The sequence below is a fragment of the Castor canadensis genome, chromosome 18 (assembly GCF_047511655.1).
Source record: "Castor canadensis chromosome 18, mCasCan1.hap1v2, whole genome shotgun sequence".
Classification (NCBI taxonomy): domain Eukaryota; kingdom Metazoa; phylum Chordata; class Mammalia; order Rodentia; family Castoridae; genus Castor; species Castor canadensis.
This window is the reverse complement of record NC_133403.1, coordinates 2839634-2852200: the sequence shown is the minus strand read 5'-3', so window position 1 is coordinate 2852200 and position 12567 is coordinate 2839634. Positions and strand designations below refer to the sequence as shown.

The 12567-nt window shown below is 55.4% G+C and overlaps 1 protein-coding gene across 10 annotated transcripts in view; it reads right to left on the bottom strand.

Moving 5' to 3' along the window:
- Nucleotides 1-9350: 9350 nt before the first annotated feature.
- Mtmr3 (myotubularin related protein 3) overlaps nucleotides 9351-12567 on the bottom strand; it is a 131134-nt gene continuing 127917 nt past the window's right edge. For all 10 annotated transcript variants that reach the window (XM_074061277.1, XM_074061280.1, XM_074061283.1 and 7 more), the window contains one exon: nucleotides 9351-11326. In XM_074061277.1, the coding sequence (XP_073917378.1) occupies nucleotides 11155-11326 (172 nt within the window). In that variant the 3' untranslated portion in view covers nucleotides 9351-11154. The remainder of the gene's footprint in view (nucleotides 11327-12567) is intronic.

Sequence of the window (12567 nt, the reverse complement as noted above, 5' to 3'; positions counted from 1 at the left end):
GGTGGCCCAGTCCTCTTGCTTTCACTTTGTTTTTCAGATAGTCTTTTGTGTTTGCCCAGGCCAGCCTCGATCCATGATCCTCCACCTCTGCCTCCCAAGTAACTGGGAGGGACTACAGCATGCTTGACCAGGCCTGGCTTGTTTTTGAGATAGGGCCTCCCAAACTTTTGCCTGACCTGGCCTCAAACTACTATCCTCCTACCTCTGCCTCCTGACTAGCAGCTGGGATTACAGAGGGGCCCCACCACACCAACTCCCCAAATATTTAACTGAAGCAGAAGGTATCAAATTTAGATGAATGATTTTTTCCACTTCAAACCTGCTTCTCCCTTTTCTCCACCTTAATAAATGTGGCCCGCTGGTCCCCTCATTGACCAAGGCAGAACCTGGGTTCTTCTTTGACTGTCGGTGTCTCTCTTGAACCCGCACTTCGCTCCCTCCCCGACGCCAGCATCACTCCTGGCCTTAGCGACAGCCTCCTCAGTCACTGGCCTTTGAATCCTGCAGACTGGAGTTGACATCCTCGTCCTGCCTCGTTAGCTGGTGGTTGTCTGAGCCTCGGTTTCCTCATCTGTAAGAGGAGACCAGTGACAGCCCTCTCAAAGGCTTCTTGTCAGGACTCCGAAGTGACACAGGGCTTAGCATTGTCCCTCTGTCCATCCTCAGGCCTCAGTTTAAGCATCACTCCCCTAGGGTCCCTGTCCTGACTGGGCTGGGGGAGGGTCCCAAAGGCCCCAGCTCCTCTGCAGCCTGCGTCGCACAGGGTCCTCCTCTCCAGAGGACGAGGGTCCTGCCTCTGCCTCATGGGGGCCTAGCATGGAGGCCAAGCTCTCATTGTTCCCCTAACTAAGCGAGCCACGCTGCATAAATGACAAAGACCAAAACTGTCACGCTAGAGAGCCGTCCACCAAGGCACCGGCATGGTTCACGGTAGCCTCTCCCTTCTGGCAGAACCGCCGCAGGCCAGGTCAGGCCACCCATGGGAGGCCTGAGAGCGCGAGGCCAAACTCCCCAGAGAAGTGGGGGCTGGAGCACTGCTGGGGAGGACGCCAGGTGGGGACAAGGGTGGACCGGTCCCTTTGACCTCAGGGGGCAGCACCCTGGGCAGACCGAGGCAGGCCCAAGGCTGGGGGTCCCTTCCCTGAAAGGACAGAGCACAAGACACGGCTGAGGGGCAGATGGATTGTGTCGCAAGTGTCGCTGGCAGCCACCCGCCTCCCCAACCCACTCAACTCCCAGATGGCCCCCGGCCCAGTGCAGCACCCCAAAAGTTTGCGTCGGGCAGGGCAGGACTGTAGCTCAGGGAGGGCCACGCCTCCCACGGCCGAGGCCCTGGGTTCAATCCCAGCCTGGTGCAGAGAAAGTGTCATCTTGCCTGGTGCGGCACGTGACTTATCCTTCGCCCTCAGTGTCACTCCCCGGTCTGGGACGCTGAGGAGTGGGGGCTCAGTTAAGGGTCCTGTCCCACTGGCAGGCAGTGTGTGTTCCCCAGGCCTGAGCGTGAGGCTGGGGACTCCAGAGGGGAAGGGAAGCGAGGGGACAAAGTGGAAGCTTTCTGGGCACAGGGACAAGGCAGTGGGGGGTCCGGGCTGACCAAGAGGAAAGGGTTCTAGATGCGCTTACCCAAAGCCACCGTCTGAAGCCTGGCAGGCGTGGCATCGCGTGCCACCGCCTGGCCCAGCTGCCTGCCCGACTTTGCCGCTCCCTGCGGGCACAGACCAGCTCTGTGTGCACAGAGGGGCCAGGCGGCACCGCTGATGGCAAAGTCCTGCCGTGGGGACCCGAGGAGGTGGTGAGTGTGGGGAAGCCCAGGCAGGAGCTGTCGCACACGCAGACCCCGGCCTGCTGGAGCACAGAGGTCCCCGTGTGGGCAATGCAGCCACACCTCGCCTGTGCTGGGAGCGAGGCCACCCTGAGTCCGTCTCTTGGAGACTTCCGGCACTCTCACCAGAGAGCCTGTCACTAGTGTTTCGCGTTGGGGACCACCCTGGCTGCCCGAGACCCGACAGATGCCCCTTCTCTCTCTGGCTGAGCAGGTACGGTAGGAGGGCACGTTTGCTTCGGTGCTGGCAGGGACGCACACCGTCTCCCGCAGGGACCACAGTCAGGCGTGGGGCACTGTCACAGAGCGGGCTTTGGTGGCGCCACCCGCCTGCTGTAGGTCAGTCACTAACGTCCCTGTGTGCGATCAGATACTTTTGACGGGAGCTGCTCTTCAAATTTGCTTCTGACAATCAGGCCCGGGTTGCAGTTGACTTTTGTTAGACGGTGGTCACAGGGTGCAAAACTCAGTTTGGGGCAGTGCTGTCCGGACAGGGCTGTAGTGAGTAGCGTTTTACCCTTAAAAAGTGACCTCGATGAGGTTTTGCATGTTAATTAGCTCAATTTCAAAACACGGGCATGACAACTGGCCAGGTTTCTCAACTGAAACATTTTTTCTTTTGCGGTACTGGGATTTGAACTCAGGGCCTCACACTTGCAAGGCAGGTGCTCTACCACTCGGGCCACCCCACCAGCCCTTAGAAATTAAGAGTAGGAATATCGTTCAGTGGCAGAGCACCTGCCTACAATGCGTTAGCCTCCAGATTCAATCCCCAGCCATGCAAAAAGCAAAATTAATTCTAAGAAAATGTATACAATTTTGTCAATTAAAATTTAGAAGATTCTTGTTTTACTAATAATTCGTTTATTAATTATTTAATAATAGCTTCACTTCAAGATAAAATTGTGCTCACATCTTGTTTTTGTGTGGAACGATGGTGTCCCTTTTAAGCAAGGTGACTCTAAGATGCGTTTGTAGGTCCCAGCTCTTTCTGGAGAATGAGCTTTCATTTATTTATCTGTTTTGCAGTCCTGGTGACTGAACTCAGGCCTCCCACTTGAGCCGCACCCCCAGCCCTTTTGGCTTTCATTATTTCAAATGGGGTCTCGCATTTTCTGATCAGGGCTGTTCTGAGCACAGTCCTCCTACCTACACCTTTCCAAGTAGCTGAGATGACAGCATGGTATCACCAGGCCTGACTTCTTTCCTGAGATGGGGTCTTGCTAACTTTTTTTTTTTTTTTTTTTTTTTGGATTGGCCTCAAACTGTGATCTTCCTGATCTCTGCTTCCCAAGTAGCTGTGATGACAGGCGTTAGCCACTGTGCAGCTCATGAGCCTTTCGGTGTATTTATTTAACCTGCCTGAGCTTCCCTAACAGGTGGCACTTTCCTGAGTGCAAACAGTGCCAGGGACAGAGAGAAATGCCATGTGCTCTCGACCCCCAATGACTTGTGAAGTGACTGCATCACAGGGCCTATTCAGAGCTGCTGGGGGCGAAGACACGGAGGGGGAGGGCGTGTGACAAGGCGCCCAGGCAAAGCAGGGACAGAAGGGGCCTGAGGTGGAGGAGGGCAGCACAAAGTATTTCGGCTGCTAGGGAACCATTCTCGCCTGCAGGAACTCACTTGGAACTGTGGTTGGTAACTGGTTTCCACTCTGAAAACATTTTTTTTTTTTTTGGTGGTGCTGGGGATCAAACCCAGGGCCTTGCAGATGTCAAACACGCACTCTATCACCAAGCTTCTCTCGTGGCCTGATTCCTGTCTGTCCTGGGAGGCGTGACAGGAGGTCAGAGCTGAGTCCCAGGGACACCCACACCCAGGGAGGGGCGGGGACAGAGGCGGCAGCAGCGGCGGGGTGGTGGCTGGGTGAGAAGGCAGGCTTCCGGGTGCGTGGAGTACAGCATGGGCCCTGGGGACCCGGGGGCACTGTGAGGACGCAGGCTGGGGGAAGGCGAGGCCAGGGCACTGGGTACTGAGGAGCTCCGCGGTGCAGGGGAGGCTGGAGGCTGAGACTTGCAGCAACTTGCCTTCCAGGCCTGAGGGCTGGGACACAAAGCCCCACCCCCTGGCTGATGTGATCTTTGTCACTTACTGAGTATCTGGTGGGCTGGCCGGTACTGTGGTTTGACTACCTTGTAACAGGAACCGAGTGAAGCCTCCCGCACCGTGTTTAAAAAGCACAACCATGACAACGCACTGGGCGTTGTGGCAGTTAGCGCTAGAGAGTGGAAGTTTTACTACTTTCCCAGAAAGCCCGCCTTATTCCTGCTCCGACTACGTGCGGTTCTGACCAACCATGGTCAAAAAAATGAAGATATACTTAAAATAAGTTTCAAAAACAGCCAGGGGTGGTGGCACATGCTACTCTGGTGGCAGAAACTGGTAGGATGATGGCTTGAGGCTAGCCTGGGCAAACAGTTTTTGAGACCCCCTCCCGCACCCCCATCTCAATCGACTGAAGAAAAGCAGGGCGTGGTGGTGTGTGCCTGTCATCCCAGCTAGAAGGAAGCACCAACAGGAGGTCGGCCCAGACGGCTATGAGACCCCATCTGAAAAATACCTACAGCACAAGGGGGAGGCGTGGCTGAAGTGGGAGAGCGCCAGCCAGGCAAACGCAAGGCCCCGAGTTCAAACCCTAGTACTGCACCAAAAAAAAAAAAAAATCCAAAGACGCTCAACTCCCCCTGCACGCGTCACACAGCTCAGATGGCGGCGCTCTCAAGTCAGCCGCACGTTACTCAGTGGGTGTAAACTGTCTGCTGAGCGTTTCCTGCCTGCCTCCCCTAAAGCAAATGGGGCCCAGAAGCCGGGTACAGTGAGTATGGTCGAGTGAGCGTTTTAGGCCTGGAAAGCGGCCTGCTGTAGTGCAAGCTGAGCGGTGCTATGCGGAAGGAATCCACACCGCAGCTCAGTGCTGAACGCCGAGTCCCGTATACGTGGTCTTTGCTCAGCAGTGGTCTGGGAGCCGTCCACAGCGGATCCTGAGCACTTTTATATCAAGTTTGTAACTGTCATTGTCAGTTTTTTTTGCAGTGCCAGGGATCCAACCCAGGGCCTGGCACATACTTGTCAAGTGCTCTAACCACCGAGCCACACATTTTGAAACTGCGAAATACAACAGAACCTTCTAGGCAAGGCCAGCCTCGGAAATGCCGCTGTGCACAGCGATGCCCATGGCCTTGTGGTGTGGACAGCCGCTCGCCCCCCGGAGCTTCATCCTGCCCACGACCGGCGACACAGGGAGGGGCCAGGCCAGCAGGCCCTGCAGCACTGGAGCAGGGAGCCCAGGAGCCACCTGGCCTGTACCCGCACCAGCCGACTCAGGATGAGCTGCAGGAGGCACGGTGTGTCCCTTTGCAGGAAGTACCCAGGACAGCTGCTGCGTGAGTTTCCAAAATGTAGGCACAGCAGGGAGAAAGTAAAGCCCTAGTCTGAGGCTGAGGCTGTCCCCTGAGCAGCGGCTTCCAGAGCTGGCTGCAAGGCACCCCGTTAGTGCAGGGCACTAGCTCAGGCCCTTAGCCCGGCTCCTCCGGGGAAGCTGCTCCAAGACAAGCGGCCGAGGACTGCGAGCCGCCCCTCCTCCTCCCGCACCTGAGACCCTGTCCAGGGCTCGGTGACAAGTATTCCAGGGCAAGGAGAGAACCTGGGCTAGTCGTCTCTTCAGCAGTGCAGGCTGGACGTCCTGCCATCAGTCCCAGACTTAACCAGGGGTCTGTGGCCAGGGGACTCCCAGAGGGGGAGTTGCCCCAGTAGAGTGTACCAGAGCCTTGTGGGGGACCCGAAGGGACCTCCAGTTCTAGGGATCGATATTCCGGCTGGCCAAGTGGCTCGGGGAGCCGTCTACCCTGAAACCACCTTTTAACTGGACACAGCCTTCGGGGCTGTTTGGCCTTGCAGGGGAAGGGACAGCCATCTGAGTGAAAGGTCTTCACTTCCTCTGCCATCCTGGGGCTGTGGACAGGGACACTGTAGTCAGGGCACACTGAGCCCAGGCCAGCCTCTGCCTCAGGCACCGCACTGAGGCACCTGGACAGTGAGTTGACACCGTTACAGCTAGGTCCTCAGTCAAGAGCTTGAGCCTCTAGGGGTTCAGCAAAGCAAGGCCACAGCAGTCTTTGTGGGAAGCTAGGTCGCCTCAACCCCGACAGCAGGGTCTCCCTCCCACTGCCCGACACTGATGCCAGAAAGCATCAGTGTCCGTGTGGCCCTGCGTCTGGTTAAAAATGTTTTCCGATTTTTAATAAAACGTCAACTTCGGTTTGTCTTTAGCTAGTGACACCGCTTGAAAGTTAGCATAAAACTGATCAGAATGCTTCAAAGTCAAGAACTGACCTGAGGCCGAGCAGCCAGGCCCCTGCCCACTGACTAGAGTCTGGAGGGTTCGTGCCAACAGCACCACCTGGTTTGACGTATTTGAAAGGGTAAAGAGGAAAAGGAACGCCAGACATCCAAGCACTGGATTTCCCATGTGGGTAGGAAGTGCTGGCTGCTTCTGATGGCTCAGGCAGCCACACAGTCACCTCACCTCACGGGATGACGGGGATGGGGGCAGTTAGGAGACGCCCTCCTTTTAAGACCCTCGTATTTGCCAGGTGCCCTGCTACAGAGGAGGAAATGGCCGAGTTCCACACGTCAGCTCAGCTGCACGTCCAACCCTGTCCAGCTCTTTCCACCAAGCCAGTGTTTCAAACTGACTTGTGTGTGGCATGCTTGAGGCCCTGGGCTCGGTCCCCTGTACCACAAAAAGAACGAAAAAGACCTGCACGTGTTTGTTCTCAATGCCGCCAACATTAAAAACCATCTTCAACCCGTCCCTTGAGAGTTCAGGCCACACCTCTTGTCGGAAGCTGCTGAAGCCTCACAGTAAGGTCGCCACTGTGGCGCATGTGACCTTCACAAGGTCACTTCTGGGACAGCTGTAGCCTAGGGTTGTGGTTACAGAGCTCAGTGCCAATGGCTCTCTCACTGGAACCATTTTAGTGCTCCGTAACCTTTGGCCGTTTCTCACCTGGTATGTAGCACACAGGCACTGAAAGCAGACATCCAAGAGCCTATTAACTTTTTTCGCTGGGCGCTGGTGACACACACCTGTAATCCTAGCTATGAAAAGCAGAGATCAGAAGGATGGCAGGTCACAGCCAGCCCCGGGGAAATAGTTCACGAGACCCTATCTCCAAAAAAAAAAATAAAACCATCACAGAAAAGGGCTGGTAGAGTGGCTCAAGGTGTAGGCCCTGAGTTCAAGTCCCAGTGCTGCAAAAAAAAAAAAAAAGCTTCAAGTACCTACTTCAGTTTTGTCAGTAACCAGAGACCACAGCCAGCTGTGACTACTACTTACGAACACCTGTCTATCCAAAATCAAGATGTCCCCATCCTACCACCCAGACAAAACGCAGAGGTAAGTTGGGCATTGAGCCCGCTCACAACTAACCCCCTTGCGTCGCTCATGGAACATTCTCCAGCTCCCACACCCCTCCAAGTCACTTCAAGAGCAAGTGCCTTGTGTTTAACAGGAGGGGCGCGGGGCTCAAGTGGCAGAGAGCTTGGCCCCGAGTTCCATCCCCAGAACTGAAGAACAAAGGACAAACCCAGGGACTGAACAACTGTTTGTGGGTGACAGTGACACGTTTATTCAGGGTCACTGAGTCTGTGAGGCTACAGCGGTCATCAGTGGTGTTACCCAGACGAGCACTGCGATCAGCAACCCTCAGCTTCATTTCCTCACAGCATCCGAGCCTCAAGATCCAGCTCACGTTTTAAAAATCTTACAAACCCGCCGGGGAGGGAGCGGGCACAGAAGTACAGCGAACGCTTCTGCGAGCACCGCAGGCCAAGCTCACCGAACCGGCCTTGACTGCAAAGTGAGATCCAATGGCGGCATGTAGCGGTTTTGCCGTCCCAGCCTACGGATGCCCCCCAGCCAAGCTCGGCTGACATGGCCTGGCGGAAGGGAAGGCGGCAGGCTCCCCACTGAACCTGCGACACCATGACCTCTACCCAGTTTGCAGCATGGCCAACAGCACGGTTACTCACTGGGGACAGCGGGGGCGGGTGTTTCAGTGTCACCTCCTATTCCTGCCCTCGAGATCTTGTTGGCAACCTCAATTCAGGAGCCAGCTCCTTGAGACTACAACACTGGAGCTCCTGCCACGTTTCCAGCACTTTCTCCACAGCCCTGGCCCATCTTAAGCTCTGCCCTCTGGGCTGAGGCAACTTTCTAAGGAAGGCAAAGTACAAAAAAAGAAGTATTGAGAGCACGGCAGGATAGGGAAATGCAGGGATGAAGTGGGCATCCTGATGGCTCAAAGTCACAATTTGCTTCAGACCAAATCCCTCCACGTGGTGGCCTGAGGAACGCAGGCCCCAGCCCTGAGAACGGCTCTTCACCCACAGCCACTCTCCACGGGGGAGCTCCTTGCCATCCTGGCCAGGTCTCACCAGTGTCCTGGCTTTTCATCTTCCTACCTGCTTCTGGGGCCCCCAACGGCCTGGAGTGGCAGAGCCAGCGCTTTCACCTGGTGGGGAGTAAGCCATGAGGCCTTAGGTACAGACACGGTGGCCACGAGACACGCAGGTTTCTCACAACTTGGTCTGAACACAAGGCAGGGCCCCCTGTGTGGGCTAAAAGGACCAAGGTGACACCATTTCCCTTTTCTCAGGCACCTGCTGCCAACAGCGGTCACAGCTGCTCTTAAGCGCTTAGTGCTCACACAGGGTACACGTAGGAAGTGACCCTAGAGCCCCAAAAATTCAAGGGCCCCAGGGGGCTTTCAGCAGGTCACTCTTGGGAGCCAACTCACCACCGACCCTGGGCTGCTGACCCCAGACCCAGCCACTCAGCCTTCCCAAGGGAGGAACTGCACGTTACTCTCCCACAGCCGTACAGGACGGGAACCGCGCAGTGTCTGTCTGTCTGTCTCTTCAGAGCAGATCTAGTCCAGACAGAAGTGACCGACGCCACCGCCTTTTCTCAGCTGGAAGCGGAAGTCACAGGAGCAGAGCTTCCGCCTCGGGGGAGGGAGGGCAGGGAACTTCTACTTGGCCACCAAATCTAATCACATCTCATTCTGTTTTTGCCCTCTCCAGTGCCCATATCCGCTTCCAAAACAATGGGCAGAATCACTTTGTAACCTTTCTCCTCCCAACATCTCCTCCTGCCCCTCCGCCGCAGCTGGGGTGAGAGGCTAAGGGCTCAGAGCAGCAGCAAAAGTGGAAACCCAGAGGCCAGAGGCAGCTGAAGCACTGCTGACGTGCAGGTCATTGTTACGATGCCCAGCTGCTCGGCCCTTTTTTGCTTGGGAGATCACAAGAGGCAAAACCATTAAGAAAACGTTTTGCTGCTGAGGCATCGCCGGGCCTTACGATGCCTCAGCTCCTTGCCAACGTCTAGAGCCAAAAGGAATCTGTCGTTTCCCTTTGCAAAGGTCTGTTCCCAGCCCCTCCTCCAACCATGTCTGTGAGCAGGAAAGGGACACAGGGAACCGGCCACAGGGCAAAGAATTAAAGGGGTGAGCAAACGCCACTGTGCAGGACACTCAACTTTATTAGCTTTATTTATATAATATTTAACAATTCTAAAGTATTTACCTCTTGCTTTGACAAAAATGAAAAATATAGGAGCACTGACAGACTCCTCTTTAGGAGAAAAGGTTATATGTACAGCTACGGAGAGTTACGGTTCCTCCTTACATACAAAGAAAACACCAATACAAAAGTGCTTCGTTGATCAAAAAAGGGCTAAGAGCTGCAAGCATTTATTCACACTGTACAACAGACCCGAGAACCCGTATCGGAACCTTGGCACCTGTCACTAGCACTACTCAGGCGTCCAGCATGTCCACGCCTTCCTACCTGCACAGCAGACCGCGCGGGAGAGCGCTACACCCTGTTTCACTAAACCCAGACCCCACGCCAACTCCCACAGCACGAGTGCCAGCTGCGCTCACATCCCCTGGGCTTTGCCAGGGGCTGCTTCCCAAAGGGCAGAGGAGCAGGATTTCCTGACCTTCCTCTCCCTCCCCATCTGCCCTGTCACCAGCTAGCAGCTTTCAGCAGAACCCTGACCAGGAGGGAGGCACAAAACATGGATGCCAATGTTACACAACAAACCTAAACTCTCCACCCGTCTCCACATCCACCGCCACCATACAGATTCTTGATTTAAGGCTCTTTGGGCCCCATATCAAAGCTCACTGAGAAAAGGTGCCCTGAATCTCCTCCGGGAAATGTCACTCTAAGGAACCCTGCAGTCACTGCGTGGCCCTTTACTGCTGGACAGCAGCCAGGAGCAGGGCAGAGAGAGTGCTGGGCCTTTTTCCTGCTACCCTCAGAAGGGGAGGAGGAGGTGGAAGGCTGATTGTGGGGGGACCTTTGTAACTCTGAAGGCTGATTCTACCCCTCACGGGAAAATCCATGATTTGTTTGGTTTGGGAATGGGGAACTTATGGAACCCTGAGTCTGGATTTCCCTGTGCTGACAGAGGAAGAAAGATTGTATGGGGGACGAGGACCCGGAAGGGGCTCCCAGGTGTGCCCAGCTCAGTGCAGGTCTTGGCCACAGCAGCAAGATACCACACTCCAGCCAGCCTGAACCCTTAGGCCTAAGGGTGGGACGCACTACCCAGCATGCCCAGGGAGGCAGCCCCACGAAAGCAAGGGAGCCCAAGACAATTTGGGTCAAGTTAATGACAGAATCCTCCTCGGGCCAATGTGCTGACCAGCCACCCAGGCCCTTGTCTGCCTCGAAAGAGCACACGCTTCCTTCTCCAGGGGGCTCTGAGTGAGGGTCCCGCTCACTGAATGTCCCTCCCTCCGGCCTCCTCAGGAGCACAGGGCAGTGCTCTCGGGAACAAGGCTCCCAGCTTCGCCAGCAGCAAGGTGTCCAGCCTGCTCTGACCTGGTGGTGGCACGAGAGACCGGCACTAATGTTAGCACTGACTTTCTGCCCTGCTCACGGTCTCCGACCTCCACTCCTGGCTCTGGCCAGCCTTCGCCCACCCAGATGTATTGAGCCACCTCAGGGAGCCTGACAGCAGACAGCCTGGCGGTTACAGGGGGCCTGGCAATCTCTGGTCTTCCATTTAAAAAAAAAAAAAAAAATTAAGACAACCAGGGGACTTTTCTCTTTTTTGAAGGCAAAAGGAGGATGGAAAAGGGAAGGCAGGGGAAAGAAAAATCAACCTACAATCCAGTGGCACATCCCAATTCCTGTCACTCTGCACAGTTAGTGCCATGCCCCCACTCCGAAGTGCATGGGCCTCGGTCTGCCCAGGCTGTACGGGCCTGTCAGAGAACAGCAGCTTGGCCTCTGCCCACCCAGGTCACTGAGCTTCAGTTGGAAGTGGCAGCAATGGGCTTATCCAGTTCAAGGTCAATGCTGGAGCTTGTGGGGTGTAGGCTGCTGTAGCAAGACTTGCACACTCGACTGGGTTCGAAAAGCTGCTGGCTAGGAACCGGAACCTTCTGGTTACAACAGCTGGAGCAGAACACGTTTCCACAATTCCTTGAGAGAAGCAGAAACAAAACACTGTTAGTTTTACCTCGCAGTGTAGTATGTGGTAGGGAAACCGACTCGGGGACAGAATCGGGCTGTAACTGGGCGTGCTGGAGACGCCTCTGAGATGAGACGCTTTCACCCACTCAGCCCAGGGGTTTGCTGAGCAGAAAGGACATCTCCGCCTAGCAGTCCCATGCCACTTTCACTTCGGGGCCGAGGCACAGGCTGCCCCGTCACTGTGGCTCAGGCGTATCAGACGCCCAGGAAGACGCTGCTCAAGAGAGATCTGGGAGAACAAATGGGTGCAGGGCAGAGGCGGCCACCACCTGGGCATGTGGTCATCAACAGGCCAGACTCAAATGGAGCTGCCTCCGGGTCCCGCAACCACCTCACCCAGCTGGGGATGAGAAGCCTTGCCCAATGGCCACTGCCCCAAGGGGAGGCGGCAGACTGCTGTTGACAGCATGCAAAGCCAGAAGTCAGGCAGATCAGGAAGCATGCTCAGAGTGCAAGGGGAGGGGTGCAAGGACGGGATTGGATGCGCACACGGGCACCCCCACACCCATTTATCAGACAGCTGTCAAGTCAGTTCTGGCCCACTGCCTGCCCCATGCATCTCTAGGGAAAGTTAGAGTTCTACCCAAAGGCCTGACTACACCCAAACCCCAGGCTCCTCTCCCCCCTCCATCAAAAGCCCTGCTCGGATGCATCTACGGGGCACAGGTCTCATTACACTCAGGACAGGGAACTGACAGGATGAGTTTCTGCTCATCCCACAACCCAGCCCTTACTGGGCTCTAAAGTACACAGCAATCCCAGTGAACCTAGTGCAGGAGACTCCAAGGGGCCTGACAGCCCATGAAAGATGAGGGAGACAGCTAACAGGAAAGCCTCCTCAGCCAGCACCACTGTCTCAGTCGCACCCCAGAATGCAGACCCACCACTGGATCAGGACCATGGAGCACAGGAGAATACTGAAGACCACGTGGGACCAAGGGAACATCGTAAAAGAAAAGGTGGGACACAGGGCAATGGAGGACAGAAAACTAAAACACCACGTTAAAGTTTCTAGTAGTAAGCACTTTAAAACCTTCTAAAAAGCTCAACCAGCAAGTACCTGTGGTGAGGCAGGACAATTTCTGAATGCCTACATTTTTTTTTTAACATGCCTGCTAGAGTTCAGCTCAAAAGCCTGACATGAGCGTGATCAGTAAAGCTTTCTATCTGACTTCCTTCAGAAGACCCTG